This window comes from Dermochelys coriacea, chromosome 1 (genome assembly GCF_009764565.3).
Source record: "Dermochelys coriacea isolate rDerCor1 chromosome 1, rDerCor1.pri.v4, whole genome shotgun sequence".
Lineage (NCBI taxonomy): Eukaryota > Metazoa > Chordata > Testudines > Dermochelyidae > Dermochelys > Dermochelys coriacea.
This window is the reverse complement of record NC_050068.2, coordinates 339145852-339171262: the sequence shown is the minus strand read 5'-3', so window position 1 is coordinate 339171262 and position 25411 is coordinate 339145852. Positions and strand designations below refer to the sequence as shown.

At 42.3% G+C, this 25411-nt stretch overlaps 1 protein-coding gene across 2 annotated transcripts in view; it reads left to right on the top strand.

The window, feature by feature from the left end:
• Positions 1–25411, top strand: part of CAMK1D (calcium/calmodulin dependent protein kinase ID) — a 384449-nt gene that overhangs the window by 314492 nt on the left and 44546 nt on the right. For both annotated transcript variants that reach the window (XM_043498442.1, XM_038404661.2), the window contains exons 5-6: positions 9057–9183; positions 24377–24452. In XM_043498442.1, the coding sequence (XP_043354377.1) occupies positions 9057–9183; positions 24377–24452 (203 nt within the window). The remainder of the gene's footprint in view (positions 1–9056; positions 9184–24376; positions 24453–25411) is intronic.

The window sequence follows — 25411 nt, the reverse complement described above, 5'->3', positions numbered from 1 at the left end:
TCCAACCCACCTGGACAGAATCTATGTGATTGCAGCTGGTGATTCCCACCTACAGGATGTAAAGATGGGCCCAACTCCATCAGGGAACCTGGGCCCAGCAGAGGGTTGGCAGTGCACGCTGTTGTGGCTGCCACAGAAGGCTGCAAGAGGGCAAGCAGGTCCTATGGACTCCTAGGCTGGGGAAGTTCCTGACCCTTATGCTGATGGAGGCCAGAGGGTCCCACAATCAAGATTGGGATTGGGACTTTTACTTTTCAACATCAATAATTAACTATTGCTATTATAATCATTATTCTTAGAGCACCACTTAACAGATAGGAAAGGCAGATCTCTACCCTGAGAGATTCTGATCTAAATAACACAGCAAAGAATGACAATAAACAAAGGGTGGAGACAGTGTTTAGAAAAATGAAAGGTCCTGAGAGATTCTGATGGGTACAGACTCATCTTGTTAGCACTCTTTTTAATTAATCAGTTAATACCTGGGGCTGTCGAGCGATTAAAAAAATTAATCATGATGAATCGCATTAAAAAAATTAATCAGACAAACAAGTTTGTTTACTTTTGCAGGAGATAATGCTGCCTGCTTCTTATTTACAATGTTATCTGAAAGTGTGAAAAGGTGTTCTCATGGCACTGTTGTAGCCGGCATCGCGAGATATTTACATGCCAGATGCACTAAAGATTCATATGTCCCTTCATTCTTCAACCACCATTCTAGGGGCCATGCGTCAATGCTGATGACGGGTTCTGCTCGATAACCATCCAAAGCAGCTTTCTTTTTTGGTGGTTTGGATTCTGTAGTTTCCGCATCAGAGTGTCGCTTTTTTAAGACTTCTGAGAGCATGCTCCATATCTCATGCTTCTCAGATTTTGGAAGGCACTTCATATTCTTAAATCTTGGGTCAAGTGCTGTAGCTATCTTTAGAAATCTCACATTGGTACCTTCTTTGCGTTTTGTCAAATCTGCAGTGAAAGGGTTCTTAAAATGAACAACATGTGCTGAGTCATCATCCAAAACAGCTATAACATGAAATATATGGCAGAGCAGGGGACATATAATTCTCCCCTAAGGAGTTCAATCTGAAATTTAATTAATGCATTTTTTTAATGAGCTTCATCAGCATGGAAGCATGTCCTTTGGAATGGTGGCCGAACCATAAAGAGGCATATGAATGTTTAGCATATCTGGCACATAAATACCTTGCAATGCCGGCTACAAAAGTGCCATGCAAATGCCTGTTCTCACTTTCTGGCAACTTTCTGTAAATAAGAAGAGGGCAGCATTATCTCCTGTAAATGTAAACAAACTTGTTTGTCTTAGCGATTGGCTGAACAAGAAGTAGGACTGAGTAGATTTGTAGGCTCTGAAGTTTTACATTCTTTTGTTTTTGAGTGCAGTTATGTAACAAACAAAATTCTACATGTATAAGTTGCATTTGCATGAGAAAGAGATTGCACAACAGTACTTGTATGAGGTGAATTAAAAAATACTGTTTCTTTTGTTTATCATTTTTACAGTGCAAATATTTGTAATAAAAAATAATATACACTTCGATTTCAATTACAACACAGAATACAATATATATGAAACTGTAGAAAAACATCCGAAATACTTAATAAATTTCAATTGGTATTCTATTGTTTAACAGTGCGATTAAAACTGTGATTAATCGTGATTAATTTTTTTGAGTTAATCGTGTGAGTTAACTGCAATTAATCGACTGCCCTAGTTAATACATTCAAATATAGAGCCATTTTGATCTCTATTCTATAAGACTGTACTGACTTCCTTACACTGGTGTGCTTCTGACAGGTATGAGGCCTTGTCTACACTGGAGGGTAAGTTGATGTAAATTACGTCGACTTAACTTACATCGACTTACCGTGGTGTCTACACATGTACAGGAGATGTCAGGAGATGCTGTTCTGCCAACATAGTTTCTGCTTCTTGTTGAAGTGGAGTAATTATGTCGATGGGAGAGTGCTCTTCCATCAACTTATTGCGTCTTCACCAGACCCCCAAATCAATACCACTGCATCAATTGCAGCAGCGCCGATTTAGCCTATAGTGAAGACAAGCCCTGAGATTGGAACTCGATCAGGAGTAAAACAGTTTGGAAAAAAAATCATGAAAATGTTTTCAATTTTTTCTTGGTGTTTTTTTTTTAAATATTGAAGATTTTAGAAATTAAAATGTGTGCAGTTCAAACTATTGTACCCCCTTCTCTGACTGGTTAAAAGGCAGGAGTGTGGGGAGAGAGGTGGGATTTCCTGTTTATTTTTTGAATTTTGAAATGTCAGCAGTATTTTGAAATTTAGAAAATTTCAATCAGCTTCTAGTCAGCAAAGAGAGTGAGGAGGGAGCTCTGTGATGGAAGGGGTAGTGAAAGGAGTGAGGGTGGAGTGGGGTGAAAAAGGGAATGGGGCTGCTTGTAAGGGTGGTTGGAAAATGAGGAAAACTTCATGAAAATATATATGAAATTTCATTTCTGTTTTTCATTGTACTTTTGCCATTGTCAAAAATGTCGAAGCCATTCTACTGTGCAAGGTTAGGGAGGATGCTCTGAGCGTGGGGGAGGTGGGGTAGCAAGAGGATACATAAGGTATCATTTATGGTAATAGGAGACAAAGGAAGCAGCAAGGTGAGCCAAACTGGGACAATTTGGGACCCAGGTGTGGGGCTAGAGACACAAGCCTGGTTTTGATCTACCTTGCACCGAGGTAAGTCAGGGGTAATTCCCATACAGTCAGACACCAATGTAAAACCAGCCTATGTGATGCAGGGGTATCAAATGCATTTCATATGACGGGCCTGATCCGATACTCTGCCACTTGGCATGTGCCACGTTCAGCAAAAGTTATTAAAATAGAAATAGATAAAGAGAAACCATGTTGGTAATTACATTTATTTTAGATGTTAGTAATTGCTACTGTTGCTCCCACGATACTTGGCACCTATTAGCTTGAACTAGTGCATCAACATTTGAAGCAAATGACCGGGCTGAGGCTATCTTGAGTATCAAGTTCAGGTGTGTGTCGCTTAGTTCAGAAAGTAGCTTAGATTTGTTGATATTTATGATGGAGAATACTTGTTCACACACGTATATGCTCCCAAACATGGAAAGAATTCTTGATGCAAAGGACTTCAGTTTGGAATAATTTGATCCAGATATTGGTAAACTTGGAAACACCTGTTAGGGGGCTTATTCCTTCACCCACTTACTTTCCTGGTCCTTCTCGCATGAACAGAGATCAACAGTACCCAAAGTCCAAAAATGCAAACAATTCGATGTTTATTGAGGTGAACTGCCAGCAAGCATGATTCCAGTTTCCTTCCTTAGTGTCCCTCTTCCCAGCTCTGACACCACAGAGCCTAACACCTGTGCCCTGTTCCCATTCCTGCTCTTAGCCAAACATGATTCCAATTTCCCCACTCCCATTCCCTGTTCCCATTTCCCCCTTTAACGAAACATGATTCCAATTTCCCCACCCCCATTCCCGATTCCCATTTCCTCACACACCCACCCACTCCCCTGATTGACTGCAGACTATATAGTAAAACTTGAGTTCTGCTTAGTTCCCTTACCCAATCATTTTCCTGAAATTTAACTAACCAATCCTAACATATTGTAACATGATTATGTAACCAATTATATCCCACCACCTTAATTAGTTTACACCCAGCAAAATTAATTATACAGCAGACAGAAACAATCACAGAACCACACAGAGATTATACAGACAAACAATGGCAAAGTGGGAACTATAATGACAAAACAATACAGAAGTGAGGATTTCACATCCCAGCTATTGATAAGTGAGTTCTTGCCAGACAGGATGCTATCAAACTAAGTTTCCTTTTCCATCTTCTAGGCACTTCCCTTTCTCTGGAGGCGATAGACATTATCAGGACAGGATTGTATCCTAACGGCCTAACAGCCCCTTATTTCAATGTGACTAGGTTGGAATGTGAGGAGGTGACCGGTCGCTTCCCAGCTTATGGCTGCCTCTGCTGCTTAGCCAGAGGCCTTAGCCTAAGAATAGGGCCTCAGACTGTCACAGTAAGAGAAGGACCTTACGCCGGCAGACAGTGATTTTGATTCTTTTATACCTCTATAACTGGCCAAGTGATAGGAATACACCTAAAATTCTTAGAGTACAGGCCTTTACAGACAGGCCTGAATATCTATATCCTAACAATACCAATACTGGAAAATTTGCCCTTCAGCAGTGTCACACTACACTTCACTAAGTTCCAGTTGGAGCTCCTCTAGTACATCAAGCACATTAACAGAAAAGATTGTGCTGAAAATTGCAAACTCTTCTTCTTGGTTCCTGAAGTCAGAGAATCATTCCTGAAATTCCTTTCTCAGTTCAGCAATTTTGCCCATGGTGTCATCACACTGAGTCCTAATAGTGTCACATAGTGATTTCAAGGCAGGTAAGTGTGCCAAGTTACTCTGGGAAAGTTCCTTCTCCCACAGCGGAAGCTCAGTTTCAAAGTTGTGAATGTTGTCATAGTATTCTGTTGCTATTCTGTTGCTACTCGGTTGCTCTCCTGCGTTCTTGTGTTGAGCAAGTTCAAGCGCTCTGTAATATCCACTATGAAAGTAAGGTCTTGAAGCCATTCATTGTCCTGTAATTCAGTGACATCTTTCCCTTTGTGATCCATGAAAAGGTTGATCTCTCAACGCGATTCAAAAAAGGGTAACAAAAATGGCTAGGGACGTAGAACAACTTCCATATGAGGAGAGATTAATAAGACTGGAACTTTTCAGTTTGGAAAAAAGATGACTGAGAGGGGATATGCTAGAGTCTATAAAATCATGACTGGTGTGGAGAAAATAAATAAGGAAGAGTTATTTACCCCTTCTCATAACACAAGAACTAGCAGTCACCAAATGAAATTAATAGGCAGCAGGTTTAAAACAAACAAAAGGAAGTATTTCTTCATACAACGCACAGTCAACCTGTGGAACTCTTTGCCAGAGGATGTTGTGAAGGCCAAGACTATAACAGGTTTCAAAAAAGAACTAGATAAGTTCATGGAGGATAGGTCTGTTAATGGCTGTTAGCCAGGATGGGCAGGGATGGTGTCCCTAGCCTCTGTTTGCCAGAAGCTGGGACTGGATGACAGGGTTTGTCATCGCTGTTCTGTTCATTCCCTCTGGGGCACCTGGCATTGGCCACTGTCGCAAGACAGGATATTGGGCTAGATGGACCTTTGGTCTGACCCACTATGGCCATTCTTATGTTCTTAAAGTGCTTCAACACAACTCCCCAATTTAGCCACTGAACTAAAGTTTGATACGGTAGTCCACGATGAATGTCACGTTCTTCCAACACAGACTGAACTGATTAGAGACCTCTAGCTCGAATAAAATTTACATTTTAATAGCCACATCCATCACGTGATTCATTTCCAAAATTTTACTACAGAAAGCTTCTTGATGTAAAATACAAAGAACACTGCTAAATCATTGGTTGTGGTTGATCGTTTGCAATTAGGTCTTTAATTTTGTTGCAACTCCAGCTTTCTTACCTACCACTGAGGATGCTTTGTTTGTGGCCAGACTCAGAGCTCTTGTCCAGTCCACATCCAATTTGTTGAGAGCTTTCACCGAGTTGATAAAGAGATAGTTTGCTGTTGTTGTGTCTACAGTTCTACAAGCTCCTTTGCTATACACGCGTTCTCCATGAATGAACACTGCTAGTTGAGAGGCGTCATTCACATCTGTGCTTTCATCAATTGCCATTGAAAAAGCAGCAAAGTACTTCGCTTTGTCCTGCAGTTGACTGTTCAGATTCTCAGCTGACTCATTGATTCTCTCGGCGATTTTGTTTCCTGAGAGGCTGATATTTGCAAAAGCTTCCCACTTACCTGGACACACTACTTCTGAAGCTTGTGGCATGAAGCTCCTCAAAAATTCTCCCTCAGAAAATGGTATTGATGAGACAGCTCTTTCATGGGCAATCACATAGCTTGCCTTAACAGCAGAATCACTTACATGACAAGCATTAGCAAACACTAATGGCTGCTTTTTCAACAACTGTGCTAATTTGGAGTATTTATCTTCGCGTCATTTTCTTGTTTATTTATCATACTTCTCATCCTGGTTTGCTTCACAGTGTCTTTTGAATGTCGTATTCTTTTACCACAGCTACCTGTTGCTTACATACCAAGCACGTGTGCTGTCCAGTCATGTCCACAAAGAAATATGAAATTCTCCATTTCACCTGAAAGGCAGGACATTCATGATCTGCTTTTTTCTTTATGGATAAAGACATGATGGCCATGTGTTACAAGCTGAATAAAGAAATGAAGGAAGGGAAGAGTAGAAGGATATACTCCTGCTCCTTTTTCTTTTCTTTTTTAATTTTTTATTTAAAAGGGAGTCCACGAGCTGCAGGAGGCATTCAACTTTTAACTTATTTGAAGTTTCCTTTTCTTTGACTTGCTAGGTGAGGTATCTAATCTCCAGCCAACGGATAAGCGCTCGTCAGTGTCATTTCCCCTTGCCCAGACACGTATCAGCTTCCACCAGATTTATGTTTCCCCAGTGCCTCTTAAACAAGACCAAGCGGTTCTACACCTGTGTGCGAGGGTACTGCTGGATTGCTGCGTGAGAGTCTGTACTACAGGAGTGTGATTTGCAGAGTGCACCAGTGTGTTGTGCTTTAATTCCCCTGTGTGGAACCTGCTGGCTCACACTATATGTTCCTTAGTGTGCATTGATCTAATCCTGTTTGAAACAGGACTACACCAATGCACACTAGCAGGGTACACACGGGGAGTTAGAGTGGTGACACACTTATGCACTCTATGAATCACACCTTCATAGCGTGGTCTCCGGGATCATATAGACAAGCCCACAGAGTCATGGGAAGTCTGTGGTCCAGATGAAACTGTACCATGGAATGGATCCAGCCTATGGGCTGTACCCTTAACATCCCTGTGTGATGTCAGAAGAAGGTCCACGAGTAAGGCAGAGATAGAGCTATGCAGGGCATTGACGGCAAGGGACTCACGAGGTACCATGAGAGCATTTAGAAAAGCAGTACACACAGCACAGCCAATTTTGTTTTGTTTTTCAGAAGCCCTGTTTCCTTTTTGATCTCAGCCCCTTTAGAAGACACTGGGCAAGGTCATATGTTTGCTTCCACTTGTGTGTTCATTTGCATGTGAGGACAAGTGGATAACATCATTGTCTACTATGTTTCAGTCCCACAAATTAAGGCCCAGCAACCCTGCTTGGTGCTGCTCTGGTGGTGCACAGCAGCCAGAAAGCTAGCTTAAGTACCCCATGACGATACTCCCTATGTAAGGGGAATATCTGGATGGTAGAGAGATGGTGTAACGGCTCCTTCACTGCTCCTCTTCCCAGTTCAAGGGAAATATCCAGGGAAAAGGGAACATGGCCGGAGTATCCTTATGCCCCAGTGATCCTGACTTTCCTGTGGGCTATTGGCAGTCCATACAACTTAAAACAACCTCGGGGCTGCTGTAAGTAGTTGCATCTCAGGGCCCTAAGGCCCCCTTTGCAATAATCTCCTTCTCCACCATGCCACGCTGAGCACTGAAAAGCAAGTAATAAGGATCAGGCCCTAAACATTTAATTAAGTCTCTTCTCTGGTATCCTTGGGTTTTTGCTCAGTGTGAGTGTTGTTGAAATTCTTTAAGAGTTCATAAGCATCTGAGTGAAACATAAAAATGTGTCTGACTTCCTGAGTTCTGCTATAAGATAAGGTGTCAAATTCAGCCCTAGTCCATTGCTATTGACTTCAGTGGAGTTGCCCCCTTATACACCAAGGCTGGGTTTGGCCCAATGAATGTAATGATGTTGATTTGCCCCATCTGTCTCATATATTATTTCCTGGAAATCCACATCTGGTGTGCATATTGGGTTTATAGAAGAAATGTGTTAAATTGTAGTAGGAATTTGTACCAATTTCTTGGCAGAAACTGTTCCAATACTACGTCGCAAAGCTGGTCATCTCGTGCTGTAAAAATGTAACAAGTTTAAGGCCTGGCCCTACAAGGTGCAGAGTGGTCACAGCTTCCCCCGCTTCAATGGGAGTTGGGGAGAGATGGGGGTGCGGCTCAGCACCTCACAGAGGACCCCAAGTACCTCAAACCCTTAGCAATGGAATCACCCTGGGAGGTAAAACCTCAAATTACACTTCTCAGAAGGGTATTTATTTAGTAAGACCTGTATTGTTTGTTAATAACATAACAAATTATTAAAAGCAGATGTATTGAACATTTTGGATTAGCAACAATGTAGCACATAGGTGTCCGGGGCATGATTCTGATCTCAAACCAGATTAGCATCAGCAAAACTCCATGGAGCTCAGTGAAGAGACTCCTGGTTTCTAATAGGCCCCTACTTCATTATTCTCAGCAGTGCAATATTTTTTCTAATTAACTGGAGCCAAATCAATGTTGGTGTAACTCTATTAACTTTAATGGCATTTACTCTTTTATCATTGTTTATTTCTTATAAGATATATATAAAAATTCTCTAACACTAATGGGATTTTTTAAACTACAATTTAACCCCCTACTGCATCTCTGCAAAATGTTTCGAATGTTCTACATATTACTTACCATTTATACTTGCATATAAGCCAACTCTTCTGTTTTATCACCATAGAGTGAAGAGACTATCCTTGTTTGTATATGGGTTTATCCCCTTATATATCTGGTCAGGAGAAAGAAAGGAGCCATGGTTCCTGCTTGGGGTGTCAAAGAAAAGGAATGGCTTCAGAGATGGTACATGCAACAGAGATGGTACATGCAACATCTGAAGAGGAGGGTCTCTGGCTAGTTGCCTTAACAGTGGCATTGATCGGTTCCCCATAGAATCCTTCTCAATCACAAGAATAGGTTGTCTGGTACTGCCTTTGAAGAATGATTATTAGGAGAATTGGTTGAGGGTTCTGGGGAATCCCCCCCACTAGCTTCAGAAATTGAATATAATAAATGTAAAGTGTCACCTTATTCTTTACTGGACTCATATATTCATAACTGTTTGTCTCAAACTTCTTCCTAGCCTGAGAACCTGCTGTACTACAGCCAGGATGAAGAATCCAAAATCATGATCAGTGACTTCGGATTGTCAAAGATGGAGGATAAAGGAGATGTCATGTCCACAGCATGTGGAACCCCGGGATACGTTGGTAAGTGGTTGGGTCATAATTACCATCAGTTATTCCGAGCGTAAGTGAAAATGGTGGTAATATAAGAGCATGCTCTGACTGTGTATAGTAGGTGAAAGATTTTGCAGACATTAGCTAGAGTTTTCTGAAATTAGTGCTTCTCTTTCTTTGGTCTTTTTCATCTATTGTATCCTGATCCTGCCATGTATTTATTTCTGTGGTCAACTTGGGTTGTGGGATTAAGCTCTATAATTGTATTCCTTCAAAGGGTGAGCTGTCTTGAACACAGGGCCTGCTCTTGAACTGAAAGCATTTGAATGATATCCTTCTAATCCATTTCTTTTTTAAATCACATATGAAAATGAGACACTTTAACATAGGTATCATTTTGTTTTTAATGATAAAGGATCACATTTCACGAATTCCTTCCAAGAGACGTATTAGTAAGTAAAAGGGATGAGCTGCATTTATTTTGAAGTCTCAAATAAACCTTTTGTCCAACCACACTGAGTTATATCACCTCATAGAAATTTCATAGAGATGGGAAAACCCTATGTGTAGTCCAGTCCTCTGTGTATATATATATATCTTCCTACTGTATTTTCCACTGCATGCATCCGATAAAGTGGGTTTTAGCCCACAAAAGCTTATGCTCAAATAAATTTGTTAGTCTCTAAGCTGCCACAAGTACACCTCATTCTTTTTGCTGATACAGACTAACATGGCTACCACTCTGAAACCTTTTAAAGAGACTTTATTTAAAATGCAAACATATTTCAGAGGAGCATGCAAAATGGCAGTAGCTGTTCCAATACTGTAATACTATAAGAGGTTACAGTGTAAAATTCATCTTTAGTGTAATTCCTTTTAAATAGGTTTCAGAGTAGCAGCCATGTTAGTCTGTATTCTCAAAAAGAAAAGGAGTACTTATGGCACCTTAGAGTCTAACAAATTTATTTGAGCATAAGCTTTCGTGAGCTACAGCTCACTTCATTGAATGCATCTGATGAAGTGAGCTGTAGCTCACGAAAGCTTATGCTCAAATAAATTTGTTAGTCTCTAAGGTGCTACAAGTACTCCTTTTCTTTTTCCTTTTAAATAATTACATTGAAATAATGCCAGGGATACCTTTGGCCTAGTGTTTTTACCTAGGAAGGATCTGAACTTTAAGGTTTTCAGTAGCCAGAAGTAGGTGTTCTTTGTATCTGTGCTGACGTACAGTTTTGTGTGTATGGTCAAATGAGACTGGATTTTCCTACCTGACCCTGACCTCCTGGTTTCTTGACTCGGCCTGACTCTTGGTATCTGACTCTTAGTTTCTCATCTTCTGGTTCTGAACTCCAGCTGGTGCAGGGACCCAACCCATCCACCTTATGGTAAAACTAGGCTCAGCTGCCTACATCGCAGCCCCGAGGGTTTGTACAGACCATACAGTCATCCCCAAGGGCAGTGGCGCTGGAACACTTTTAATGGTGGGGGTGCTGAAAGCCAGCCCCCTTGCCCCTATCCATGCCCCCTCTACCTCAGAGCTGTGGCAAGGAGCAGGGCCGTGTCTCCGGGCAGGGGGGACCTGGACAGGACTAAAGGGGCTGAGGCTGGGGCCACAGCTGGGGGCAGCTGTGGGGCTGGCAGCCAGAAACCTTTCCCCACAGGACCCAAATATCACCATCACTCCCACTGAGTAACATGCCTGGGAGCTGGCAGAAAATGTTCATGCCCCCACATGAGCCTCCCATGAGGAACACCGGTGCTCCCGACTGGCCCGCTCCTGACTGGCCCACTCCCGCTACTTGGCCAGAAGGAGGAACAGGAAGTTGTTCCTACAGCTCCATTCCACCCTGCTTTGAACTACTCCCCCAGCACTACCTGCTCCTGTCTCCTGGTCCTGACCTCCCAGTTTCCTGACTCGGCCTGATTACTGCAATCTGACTCTAAGTTCCTGATCTCGTCCCCTGACCTTCTAGTTCTGAACCTTGACTTGCACAGAGAGACGGCCCCCTGCCCTAGGCTAACCACTAGGCCTAGCCACCTATGTCCCATCCCTGACAGTACCTTTGCTTTGGACCCTGAGGGAAGCCTTGTTGTATTTGTGTTTTTAAAGGGACAGGGTATTTTTTATTTTATTCAACTGTTGTGCAATAAAACCCACCTAGGCATACTTTTTCCTCCTCCCACCACTCCTACGCAGTCCTATCTTGGATGAAAGAATGAGGATCGAGTTCATGATGTAGTGTAATTGGGTGCAATTCTGTTCACTTTGTTTGAGTTGCACCTGCTTATGCCAAATATTAATTTGGCTATGACTCTTATGCGGGCAGGGTAGTAAGGGACATCTCCTTCCCATTCTACTCTGGCATCCTACAGCATTAAAATGAAAATATACCAAGGCCCTGATTCTGCAATCAAGCCCCCATGGGTGTGCTCTTGTGCTCCATGCAAAGTTGTGTTAAAATCGGTAGGGTTCTGCATGATCATAGGACTCTACCTGCTCTGATACAATTGAAGAATTGGAGTTCAGTCTATAAATATACTGTACTCTTTAGTGATCACTCAGTTAAAGAGCTGATTTCCAGCACAGCAAGATTGCTGTTCCCTTTCAGTCTGCAAGTTGCAATAATGGTGAAAGAATGGCCCAGCTGTGTTTCTAACATTCTCCTGTGTGCATTGTTTGTAACTGTTGAGAAACCCACATGGGAAGTTTAATGACTTTGGACACTACCATTTTTGCTTAGTGAGTGCCAAGTCACCTGAATTTACATACATTTAGGAGGAAATAGAAACCACTCGGATCCCATAGTGATAAGCGTGGTATAAAAACCTGAATGTAACACAGCAGAGCCCATGACACAGAGAGACAGGTTCATCCACGGAATCACATTATATCTATACTGCACAAAATACACTTGATTTTATCTTGGTAACCTTGGAAAGAGAAACAGTTTTTCTTTTGTCTTGATCACTCTGCAGCAATCATGGCCTTATATCTCTTATTACTTTGTGAAACATAAGACAGCCTGCACTAGGTTACATTCTGGACTCTATTTAATCAAGCTGAATCAGGGACCTTGTTTTTGAAGCTCGATAGAGGAATTGAGCAAGAGCTAAAACAGTACATTCGATAATTCTTCATGTAGGCTGCTCAGCTCTCTTAATTAAAATGTTTCAGCAGGTTCTCCATGGGCCACTGGCCAAAAACAATAAGTCTGTAAGAAACATTAATTTTAAGATTCTGTTTGTTGAAGGGTGGGTGAATATGAGAGAGTCTGACTCCAATCTGGCAGAGAATAATCTCATGCTGCCTCTTCATGTTGCCATTTACATATTCTGGAAATAAAGTTCTTCTGATCACATGAGTAAAAGTTCTGCCACTTTAACTGATACTTAGGGAGTTCTGATCACTCACTGTCTGGATACTGACCCGCCACCCTTAGAAAGGTGACTCCATACTCATCATTATCTTGCTGATGACAAGACTCTAAACACAGTGTTAGGTCTCCCTGGTAGATTAAGGCAGCTCATCACTGAAGTGATGGCTTGATTGTCTGACCTCTATTAGGAGGGTGGTGATGCTGGATTCCTGATGGTAGAGGTCTTGTGTCTTTGAGGTCCATTCACAATCTTTCTTTCTGTATTGAACTATTTGCCTCACTACCTCTGTTCATTTTTTGTCAAGTTTTCACTATAATCATGCACATTGGCATCTGAATCTTAGTCATTAAATAACCTCTTATCCTGAAATACGATCAGATCCCTCTGCTTTATGTGCACAAGTCTTTGCACTGCAGATTTCAAGTAAAGGCTTTGGCACATACAAAGTTACATGCTCACATCATTACTTCAGCTAAGACAAATGGGTTCCCCAGGTTCTCTGAACTCTCAGATACCGGAATGACTTCCATGTCCTCCATTACATTTGGATTAAAGCTGTATGGTTAAAGCGCAGAATGGAGAGTCCAGAGATTTGGATTCTATTCCTGATTTCCCCACAGACATCCTGTGTGTCTTTGGGAAAGTCACATAAACTGCTCTGTTGTTCCATCTGTAAAATGGGGATAAAACCTACCCAGCATGGTGGGGGAGGGCATAAAGAGTCATTCATTAATGTTGCAAAACTCTTGGAAATAGTGGAAAGCCCTATAGTTATCAAAGTTGTTGATATTATTTATTAAAATTCACAGGTACTTCTAGCTCCATAATTTTGTGTAGAGTCATTGGATGATAACATAGCGTGTATCTATCTTTATAAGGAATTTCTAGTAGTTGTATTTTCATGTTTGCCTCTCTAATTTTGTTTTTGCTTCACAACAGCCATTACCCTTTTAAATGTTCATTTTCCCCCATTTTCTTTTCTTCTCTAGATTTCAAAATCAGAATACATTCATGCTGTAGACCCCACTGCTTCAAGACACTGGTTATGTTGATACTGACTCAGGGGGTGTGAGCCAACACAGCACACTTGCAGTATTCCTAAAGAACAGACAGCTTTGCAGTTGTATCATATTTAGAGTTTTGTTCTGTTTTTTTCCTCTTCTGTAGAAGCTAGCTCCTCTTCAATATTGTCTCTTTTTCGTCATTGGTTGCCAGACAACACTCTCCAAGTGCAGTGAAATTGTGCTGTCAGTCACCGTAATTATGCCTGCCACGAGGCCACTGCTGGTGCGATACCTGATTGCACATCTTCTGCATATTTTCTCTGCAATTTATCTACATCAAACAGCTTTCCTGGATTGTAGTATCACCAGAATTTTCAGCAGTAGCCAAATGGCCCTGCATAAATGTAACTTTCCTTCCTCCCTGGAACACAAAATGAATTATTATGCAAAGGTTTAAGGGTGATGCTGTGACCTAGTGGATAGCGTGTTGGACTGGGATTCAGATGACCTGGGTTCTAGTCCTGGTTGGCCTGCTGGGTGACCTGGGACAAATTGCTTCAATTTCCTATGCCTCTCTTTTCCTGTCTGTAAAATGGGAATAATGGTGGTGACCTTTGTAAAGTGCTTTGAGATCCACTGATGAAAGGAGCTATACAAGAGACAGGAGGTGTTGTTATTATATAGGCAGATTTAGATCTTTAAGGCCTGGTTCTGATCTATCTTACACCAGTGTACATTGGAAGCCACAATACTTAAGTCAGTGACAAAAGATTAACAGTTTTAGGGGTCAATTCTGCTAACACCTGATGCACTGAGCTATAAAACTGTTAGCCTTTTAACATGCTGAAAATGGATAATTTATTCAGACTCTTTGCTTCTCGTCTTTCTGTCAGTTTCTGATACATGACAGTACTGTTCTAATTAGCCTCTTATACTGCATGCACTGCCATGTTGCCTGAGTATCATGGCTAGTAAAGATTTTAGTAGACTGGAGAGTCGAGGTTTTCCTTCACAGAAGCCCTGCCGGTTTAGTCCCTATTGTATCATGTTAATCTAGGTGTTGAATGACAGTCTTTTTTTCGCTATTGTTTCTGCTAGTTCATCTGGTGCTGCAGTAAAGCCTCAGTGGCTGGTAACTCCCAAGATCATCTCTCGTGCCTTTTTAAAGATAGGTACAACACCCAGTGCTTCGTTATTGTAGCTGATTTTAAGGAGAAATCGCCCACTTTTGTTAGTTCAGCCACTTCATTTTTAAACCCCTTGGGAACATATGGCTGAATACCTCCAGGCAAAAGGCAGGTCTGTGAGGTTATTAATATCCATTATTATTATTATTATTATTATTTAGCATTTATATTGCGGTATTTATAGGGACCCCATTGTGTGAGACACTGTATAAACACCGTGGCCTTGTCTTCACTAGCAAAACAAAGGTGGGCTCTTAGCTCGAGGTAAATGATGACAAGGCCGTTTGTTGTTTTAACACAAGTTAGCAGGTCGAGGGTCGTGTCCCCCCCACCACTTCCTACCCCGGAAGTCTTTAGCTGAACTTTAACTAGTAAATGACAGTTCCTTCCCCAACAGCTTCCAGTCTAGAAAGTGATGAATGCACTCAAGTTCTAGCCAAGATGGTGGGAGAAGGACTCTGCACTTTATAGGATCAAGCCCTGTAGTAGCTGGGACAAAAGTGAAGCTTCATATAGAGCTGTTCTACTTCCATCGGCATAGCTACATCTCTCAGGGGTGTGAACCCCCCCTTCCCCGAGAGACATAGCTAAGCAGACCTAACCCCCAGTGTAGACAGCGCTAGGTCAACAAAAGAATTCTTCCATTCATAGATAGATTCATAGATACTAAGGTCAGAAGGGACCACTCTGATCATCTAGTCCGACCTCCTGCACAGCGCAGGCCACAGAATGTCACCCACCACTCCTATGAAAAACCTCACCCATGTCTGAGCTATTGAAGTCCTCAAATCATGGTTCATGGTTTCCCCCTTTTTAAACTTAAAACTTTTTTTTAAAGAGCATCAACCTGGCTTGGAGCAGAGATCTGGCACCAGCCTAGCTGGGGAGCCAGGAGCCAACTTTCTCGTAGGCTGAGCCAGGAAATTGACAAGACAGCCAACAGCCGATGTAATGAACGCAGTGTCTACACAGACGCTGCGTCACCCTAACTACACTGATATAAGCCCTACGCCTCTTGCGGAGGTGGAGTTATTATGTTGATGTAGTAGGACACTGACATCAGTGGGAGCCAGGCTTTAGTGTAGACACTGACATAGTTAGGTCGACATAAGCTAGTGTTCTACCTCTCCCTGTGTACCACTAGAAATTTTAGGCATCCTCATTTTTGGCTTGAGACAACTTAAAAGGGCCTGATTTTTGAGAAGATGGGTGCTCAGTACTTTCTGAAAATCAGGCCTCTTTAAGGCATCTCAAGTTGGGCACCCAACAGTAGGGGCATCCAAAATCACTAATCCCCTTTGAAAATCTTAGCCAAACCAAAGTCCTGTTTCCAAAAGTGACTTAGGAGTCCAATTCCTGTTGACTTTCGATAATATTTAGGCTCCTACATGCCTAAGTCACTTTTGAAAACGGGACTTAGGTGCTTTTGAACATTTTATTCAAGACCTTAAAGACTATCCCAGGCAAAAACAACAAGGAGTCCGGTGGCACCTTAAAGACTAACAGATTTATTTGGACATAAGCTTTCGTGGGTAAAAAACCCACTTCTTCAGATGCATGGAGTGTTATCCCAGGCAATACTTCTCAATTATGCCTCATTACAGAGCCATGGTCCACACAGATCCGGTGTTATCCCCTTTTAAATCTGTAAATTAGGCACATCAGGAATGCTGAATCATGGAAATATAGTTCTATGGGACTCTCTCTAATGTATTAATCCCTAAATGTAACCTTACTGCTTTAGGGCCCAATCCAGCTCCTACTGAAGTCCATGGAAAATTTCCTTCAGTGGGAATTGGAGTGGACTCTTTGTATCTGTTTTTCCCCCCTTCATTTTGGGTCTTTGTTTTGCATTCCTGAAAGACCATTTCACCACACTTCTGATTTGCCAGAAATCCAGCAGAGATCTCAGCTCATGTCAAAGCTGTAATTTTATTATAGCCTTGGATAGGACACCAGGCCAAGGCACGAAAGTAATTAACAGATTTTCATGTTTGCTTTTGAGTTACTTGGTATCACTTTGAGCCAAATGGTGGAAAATACCAGTAAGTCTTTTGGAATATTCTTATTAGCAAGTAACAACACAAGGAATTGTTTAGGCAGTAACATGAGTAATAAAGTAAAAATAAAGATGAGTACTGCATTTGTCAGACCTTCCTCAGAGACTGTAGCCAATTGCAGCATAAAGTTCCGGCACCCCCATTGCATTAACATACAGAAAATAGGGATTGTTGCTGAAGCTGTGTACATTCCAGCTTGGCCACTTAAAGCTTTCTTTGTAACAACAGATAGGAAAGAACCATCCCTTAAATATGTGTTTTACCTCTCCCTGTGTACCACAGGAACTATTTCCTCTCCCTGCTTGGAGTTCACACCTTTCTTGTGCTGTAGACTGCAATCATTCTTTACAAATCCTGTTCTGCTCAATAAGGAGCTGCACCCAGCTCAAGCAGGTGACCTGGATGCTCGGGGGGATCTATGGGCAGGTGGACGAAGGATGCATCCTTCTCACGAGTCTATGGAGTTGCTGCAGAGCTGCTCTGTGAATCCTGCTTTGCTGTTGTGGCTGAAGCAGTCTTCAGTACCCCTACTATAAAGGAGGATTCATGGAGTGAGATGTTCTCCAGCCCTGACTCTCCCTAGGCCAACCAATGCCCTGCCCTCCCCAACCCTCCGTGGCACCTCTTGGAATCCACTATGACTAAGGCTAAGATTTTGTCACAGATATTTTAGGAAAAGTCACAGACAGATCATGGGCAATAATGAAAAATTCATGGAAGCCTGTGACTTGTCCTTGACTTTTACTAAAAATATCCATGATAAAGTGAGAAGCCTGGACAGTTGTGGGTGAGCTGGGAGCTCCAGGGGCCCCCTCCGCTGGGGGGCTCCAAACTCTGGGGGTTCCTCCTGCCACCAGGGAGGCCAGGAGCTCCGGGATCCCTCTTGCTGCCTGCAGCAGCGGGGAGCTCTGGGGATCCCTGCTGCCGCCCACAGTGTTGGGGAGATACGGGGATTCCTCCTGCTGCCCGCAGCAGCAGGCAGTGTTGGGGGGTCCCCCGTGCCTCCTGCAGTGGTGGGAGCTGCAGAGATCACCCCACAGCCTGCGGTGGTCAGGAGCTACAGGAAGTCTGCCGGCAGCACCAGGGGACCCTGTACTCCTAGCCAGGGCTGGCTGAAGTCACGGAGGTCTTTGGAAGTCACAGAATCCATGACCTCTGTGACTAGCCTTAACTATGGCCCCCAGATCCCATTCTACAGTACTACTTCCTAGAAAGTCATTTCCTATTTTGTGTGTGTTCAACTGTTTGTTCCTTCCTAAGTGGAATACTTTGCTTTTGTCCTGATTGAATGTCATCCTATTTACTTCAGATCATTTCTCCAGTTTGTCCAGATCATTTTGAATTTTAATCCTATCCTGCAAAGCACCTGCAACTCCTTTCAGTTTGGTATTGTTCACAAACTTTATAAGTGTACTCTCTATGCCATTAGCTAAATCATTGATGAAGATATTGAGCAGAACTGATCCTTGTGGGACCCCACTCAATATGCCCTTCCATCTGACTGTGAACCACTGATAACTACTTTGTGGGAATGGTTTTCCATCCAGTTATGCACTCACCTTATAGAAGCTCCATCTAGGTTGTATTTCCCTAATTTGTCTGTGAGAAGGTCATCTGCGAGACAATATCCAAAGCCTTACTAAAGTCAAGATATACCACATCTACCGCTTCCCCCTATACAAAAGGCTTGTTACCTTGTCAAAGAAAGCTGTTAGGTTAGTTTGACATGATTTGTTCTTGACAAATCCATACTGACTGTTACTGATTATCTTCTAGACATTTGCAAATTGATTGCTTAATTATTTGCTCCATTATCTTTCTGGGTACAGAAGTGTACCATAACTCCCTTTTGTTTCCCCTACTTTAGGGAAATTGGCGCTGGTGTAGCTACACTGAAGTAGCCAGCAGTTAAAATCCTAACCCTGGCATGCACCATGCTTGTGCTTGTGCTAGTCCAACTTACAATGCAGTATGCCCTAATGTAGGGAACTTAGAAGTCCTGGGTTCAATTCCTTTCTTCCTCTGGTACCTGGGGTCCATAATCAACCTATAAATATTTAGATCTTTTAATTTTCCTCCCTGATTTGTTGCTCTCCTCTGGAGATCACACGTATAAAGGTGGGATTTCCTGTCAGTTTACCTGAAATCACGTGTAACAGGAAAAATAGCATAATACTTTGTTCTTGTGGGATGGCAAAAACTGCCAGCAGGAGATACAATTATGGGAGAAAATGAGGGCCACGTTCAGCCCTCGGGCTGGGGGGGGAGCACTGGTAGTGTCCTGTCCACTCTAATAACTAACTTCATGCAGCATGCTCAGCAAGCTTAAAATCTTATGTGCTAAACTCTTTTCAAGAACATGAACTGCTACTATTCTTTGGCATTCAGTTATTGCATTTTTTGAGAACTTATTAGTGTGTTCTAATAGAGCATGACCACTCACTTTGAAGGGCCAAAGCCAGCAACTTTTCTAATTCCTTTTCTAAAAATCTCTTTTCAGAACAACCCTTCCATTTTTCTTTCTAGATTATTTTAAATGAAATTGTGAAAAACACCAGGTAGCCAGGGCTGGGAAGTCGAGTGTTTTCTTTATCTGAAGAACAGAAAGAGGTAGTGCTATTTTCTCTCACATGCCTTACTACCTGCTATTTTCTCTCACATCTTGACTACCTCTCCAGACATTGCCAACTGCAGTCTCAGTGGGCATCATTTCTAGTGGTGCTTCTGGTGCTATGTACATTGGACTGCTTACAAATTAAATGAGACCACCAGTGCATTTCACAGCTGTCCACCAAGCCACCTTGAGATGGCAGTAATGCAGTCACTGCTGACATTGGCTGGATTTGAAACATGATGACCCAGAAGTGAAGAGCTCTGTGTGATATAAGGTCGTATTTTTCACCTTTAACATTTTTGATTGGTCATTGTATATAGCATTTAATCCAAACACAGATGCTCCTAAATGCTTAGTATTGTTTTCTAGCATCTGAACCTATATTAGGCACTTCACTGGCATATCAAGAAAGATATTTAGATTGTAAGCTCTTTGGCGCAGAGATCATCTCTTAGTTCTGTGTTTGTACAGTCCCTACCACAGTGGGGCTTAGTCAATGACTATGTGGCTCTTAGGCATTATTGCAATACCTAGGGGCATGGGTGAATTCTCTGTCACTTGCTGTCTTTAAATCAAGACTGGATATCTTTCTAAATGATATATTATTGCTGAAACAGAAGTTGTGGACTTGATGCAGAAATTATAGGGTGAGGTTCTTTGGCTTGTGCTATGCAAAGAGGTCAAATTAGATAGCCACTTCTGGCCTTAAGAGTTGTGAATCTGTGAATACAGATAATAAGTCTCTGCCCCAAAGAGCTTAAAATATTACTGGAGATAAGAGAAATGAAGCCCTGCACCAAGAGAGCAGGAATGGGAAGAGGCAGAGAAGGATCATGAGTTCGCTTTGGTGGCTAGGCCCACATCTTGGCGGTATTTTCTTAAAATAGAAAATTTTATTTTTGTTTTATTTTATTGCAATAGGATTATTATTAAGGCTGACTTTTTGCTTGGGGTTTTTTTGCTTGGTGGAGGTAGAAGGGGTGAGTATGAGTAGTGGAGGAGGAGCTAAGGGGAAAGAAGAATGGAGGAGGATGACAGAAAAGGTAGGAGAGGAAAGGGGAAGAGAAGACAAGAAACTGGCACGGGAATGTGTGATCTCGTAGCAAACATGGGAGACAGAGGGATGAGAGGAGAACAGACAGTTAGACAGCAGGTGTAAATAAAAACAGTCCTAAAGATATGTTTGGCATTCTGATTACATCTCCTTGTGGTTGGTGTGTAGTATATACATTACATGGCTCCCTGCCTCAAATTCTGCTGCTGGAAGAGTGAGCAATGCTCTTGGAGCTGGAGCTTTAAGCTCTTCTCACTGCTGCTGGGGCAGCCTAGTGTCCTCAATGACTCTTGGGCAATCCAGGGAGGGGTGTGGTGATGGAAGCTGCAGTCTAGCCTGCTGCTCCCTGGTGCCAGCATACAGCCCTTGGCTTCATGGAAATTTAAGTTGAAAACCGCTAATTTCCATCAGTGTGTAAAACTTTAGAAAATAGCAGCTCCCCAGGGTCCTTGGCAGAAGTGAGTGGGGCTTTTCGCCACAGGGCGTAACTCATCACATATGTTTTAATGAATTAGACCTACAGAAAGAAAGGAGTGAATTCTTCCCCACTTGTTAATTTCACTCTCCCTACCTCCATTTTCTGTCTCAGTTTCTCTGCAGCCATTTGTCTTGTTTTACTGCATAGCACCAATGGCCTCTTTTTTAATCACAATTCTTGCTTTCACCTCTCAGAGCAACATGAGCAACTGGTTCTCACAGCTCTCTCCGACTTGTTTCTTCAGATCACTAAACACATGAATTTCTTTCAGAATTCCATTGCCCTAAGTGTTTCTCCCCGAACATATTGATCATTATGAGGTTTGGTCTGGTCTGGCCTGGCTTAGGGAGGAAGGTTGGCCCACTGGTTTGGGCACTAGGCTGGGTCTTGGAAGACATGGGTTTCATTTCTTGCCCTGCCATGGCCTTCCTGTGTGACTTGGACTAGTTAGTTAGGGTCTCTGTTCTTAAGTTCTCTACTCATGGGGATATTGCGAGGATAAATACATTACAGACAGTGTAGAAGGTGTGTAGGGCAATGAAGGCCATATAAGAACCGTAGATAGAATATGTGTCCACCACTGCTATTATCACAAATCCTGTCCTCAGATGCATGTATGGAAGTCCTGTTGATATGTATCAAAAGCAGATTGGGCCATTGTTCTTGCCTTCTTTTCTTCACATGCCTCTACCTTAATTGCTGAGTTATTGCTTTTTGAAACAAAAACCTATTGCCATGCTACTTTAGCATTCAGAAAACTCTTTAGAGTCCCTGCCTTTCTGCTTTAGAAGCCACCATCCTGCAACAGATGCAGATAAAGTATTGCAGTCATGCTCACCTAGGGCATGATCGTGTGATGTGCTTAGCATTATGTTGCAGGAGGCTCTAGCCAGATTGGGCCACCAGTGCAGAGAGGAGCCTAAAAGGAGAAGTATGGTACTTTGCAGGCTTCTGAGAGGCATGAGTGGTGCAAACTGAGGAAAGGACTGTGGCCCCAGTCCTGCAAAAGGAACGATGTAGGTGGAACCTTGCACTACATGGAGTTCCACTGAAGTTCAGGATCCACCTATGCAGAGCCAATGGCAGGATCAGAGCCTGCAATGACAGTTAATGTTATTATTGACTTGAGCCAGAGTCTGCTCCCATTAAAGTCAATGGCTGCTTTGTTACTGACGTCAGTAGGAGAAGGAGCAAGTCCATTGTTCATATATTCCACTCTCATAAAAATTGAGGCATGTTCTCAGTGCACAGGATGGGACACCAGGAACATCTGAGTTCTAATCCTAGGTCTGAAACTAACTCGCACTAGGGCACAGGGCAAGTCCCTTAACTTCTCTGGGTCTAGTTTCCCCCTGTGTAAAATGGGGATGAGAACACTCGCCTACCTCACAGGCATGCCTGAGGGTTCAGTAGTGTTTGTGTTTGAAGACGTAAAAGCATTGTCCAGCATACGTGCTTAACATATTGTTAATCCTATATTTGAACAGAAGTGTTATCATTTGTTATTTTGTAGTGGCCAAAGTCTGGTAGGCTGTTCTTCCTCCATCTCTAAAGTGAGCATAATATTTGCCCTACATCACAGGGCTGTGTGAAGCTTAATTCATCCTAACCTACAAGGCTCTTCATAACCTCACTTCTAGCCATCTCTCTGTTCTCATTTCCTCTAAACTCCTCCCAGTCATTACTCCTTACATCTCCCAAATCTATTCTTGGCAGATGAGAGCAAGGAGACAATATCGTAAATAGGGTGCAGTATGAGAGAAGGCTTGAAGCCAAGTTCCTTGTCCTCCTTAAATCCCTCCTTGTACACTCTCCTCCAAGCAACTCCTCGTCATTAATAACTTCCACGCCATCCTCCTCCAGAAATTTTGTCCTGGGTTCCTTTGCCCTGTTTTATTTAGACTGTTCAGTCTCTGCAGCAGGAAATCTTTATCTAGGCACTCTGTAAATGTACTGCATTGTGTATGGCAAGGGGCCAGAGTGTGATATGCTTACCCACATTAAGTGGCCCCTTTCTTTTGGAGTAGCCCCATTGTCTTCAGTAGGATTACCTGCAGAGTAAACATACTACTCAACATGAATAGTTGTGGCAGAACCTGGCCCTTAAACTCCTCAGTACTCATGAAGAAACCCTGTGCTTTTAGACCCAACATGGCAGGTCAACTTTATAAATATCATGAGCAATGATTTTTGTATTACTGTGGGCATTTTGCTTTGAAAATTCAAAAGCTTCTTTACATGAAAAAGTTTAAGGCCAGGGGGTTTAAAATTCAGTGTTAAGTATTTGCAAATGAAAGCTACCAGCATAGATATAATTCTCCAGACTTTCATGTAGTAAATGTGCCTTTTTAAGGTTCATTGATTTAAAAAAAAAAACCCAAAAGCGTTTGAATAAATGTTCAGTCTCCATCTTCCAAGGGATATAGTAGCTAACAGTTTTAAATGCAAATGAAGCTCAGTTTTTTGTGTGTGTGTGTGTGTCTAGCTCTAATTCCTAGCTCTTTTAGTTTCTCTCAATTATTGTGGTCTCTTTGCTCCCTGAGACAGAAGGACAAGTGGCTCCCTCTGACTCTGACAACAGCGATGCTTCATTAGTCAGGTTGTAGGAGGTACAGTGACAGCTTTCTAGCTCTCATTCCTCTCCTGGAAACTTAGCATATCAGCTCAGTGACACACGGCCCTCAATTTGAGTTGCTTCCTGAAATCTTCCATTTGATAGCACAATGCCGCAGAGCTGCCAACTTATAAATGTACATTTAAGCAATTGTGCAACACTGTCTTCTTTTTCTTCGCATTACCAAAAGTTCTTTTGATAGGAAGCTGATGATCCTGTGGCCTGATTGTCTTTTATATTTTTTTTACGTGCTTGTTTTTGTTTTCAGTTCTCTAATCTCTATTGGAAGAGGATGAGTTAACTCTGCATTTGGATTCAATTTTCTTTCAATAAATACTCTTTAAAACTTTCTGGTTTGGCCTTCTAATATGAGGCCTGAGTCTGGGAGGTAGGGAACAAGTCAAGGTAGTCTCAGCTCCCAAAATAAATAATGGGCATTACACAGAATTGGGCTGGGGATGTTGTGAAGGCCAAAACTGTAATAGGGTTAAAAAAAGAACTAGATATGTTCATGGACAATAGGCCCATCAATGGCTATTAGCAAAGATAGTCAGGGAGGCAACCCATGCTCTGAATGTTTGCCAGAAGCAGGGAGTGGATGACAGGGGATGGATCACTTGATGATTACCTGTCCTATTCATTCCCTCTGGGGTACCTGGCATTGGCCATTGTCGGAAGACAGGATACTGGGCTAGATGGACCTTTGGTCTGACCCAGTACGGCCGTTCTTATGTTGGCCAAGGGATTCTATGAATGAGCGTGAAGTCCTGTATGTTGGCAACACGCACAGTTTTTGTCTTGTTACATTTAGCTATATTACTTTTTTTTCCACAGCTCCTGAAGTGCTGGCCCAGAAACCCTATAGCAAAGCGGTGGATTGTTGGTCTATTGGGGTAATCGCATACATTTTGTAAGTATCTGTTAATTTTATAACTATAGGATCTGTAATACATACTCACCTGTGTATATTTTTCCTCTTATCAAGGGAAGCTCATCCCTATTGTTTGAGCCCACAGCAGTTGGAAGGGATATGGGAGTCAAGATGGAAAGAGTCTGGGAACCCCTGGCCACAGGGACATGGTGATGCAGTGGTACATTCCCGCTGACTAGGTAGCTGTGCCTATAACAGTGCTGGGGATCAATGGGCACCAGCTGAAACCTGCTGTATGTGTGTGTGAATGTGTGAGGTCAACCTCTAGTGGTTGGCCTACAGGGAAGAGAATGGACCTGATGCTTGTGTTATCTATGGGAGACTCCCTTCAGCTCAAGTGAGGAATGCCGAATTATAAATGTCAGCATTCTGGGCCCAGCTCCCCTTGGGTGTATGCGGGTTAGATAGTAATTGTGTATGTTGTCTGCAGCATTAGATTCTTTACATCAATTGGCATTTGTACCATGTATGGTTCCTTGAAACATGTTTAGGCTGCTGCAATAGGCTGGCTCAGATAGGCCAAACAGGGCACAGCTAACATGACAAACTTGTTCTCTTTGTACACTGAAGCAGGGAACAAACCTGTTGCTACTAAGTGTAACAGAAGCCAAGTTAGACCTGTTGATGCTTATATTTCCAGTGGTATTATTTTTCCATTTTATACAAATGTCACAGTCAAACAAGTCTGCAGCAAAAAGCAACTGAAGTGCCATAGCATCAAATTGTTCCTACTTTGTTCCTTTTCTCTTTGTGTAAACATTTGATGGCTTGTCAACTTGAATAACTTTTGCATAATGCAGTACAGCTATTTTTGTCTGCACACCATATAATTGCTGCATTATCCATTGCTGCACAGTGCATATTGTTTGTCTGTCAACTGCATTTTCTTTTAGTCCTGAGTATAAATTTTATGACTTGTTTTCCCCAGTGCCACCCAA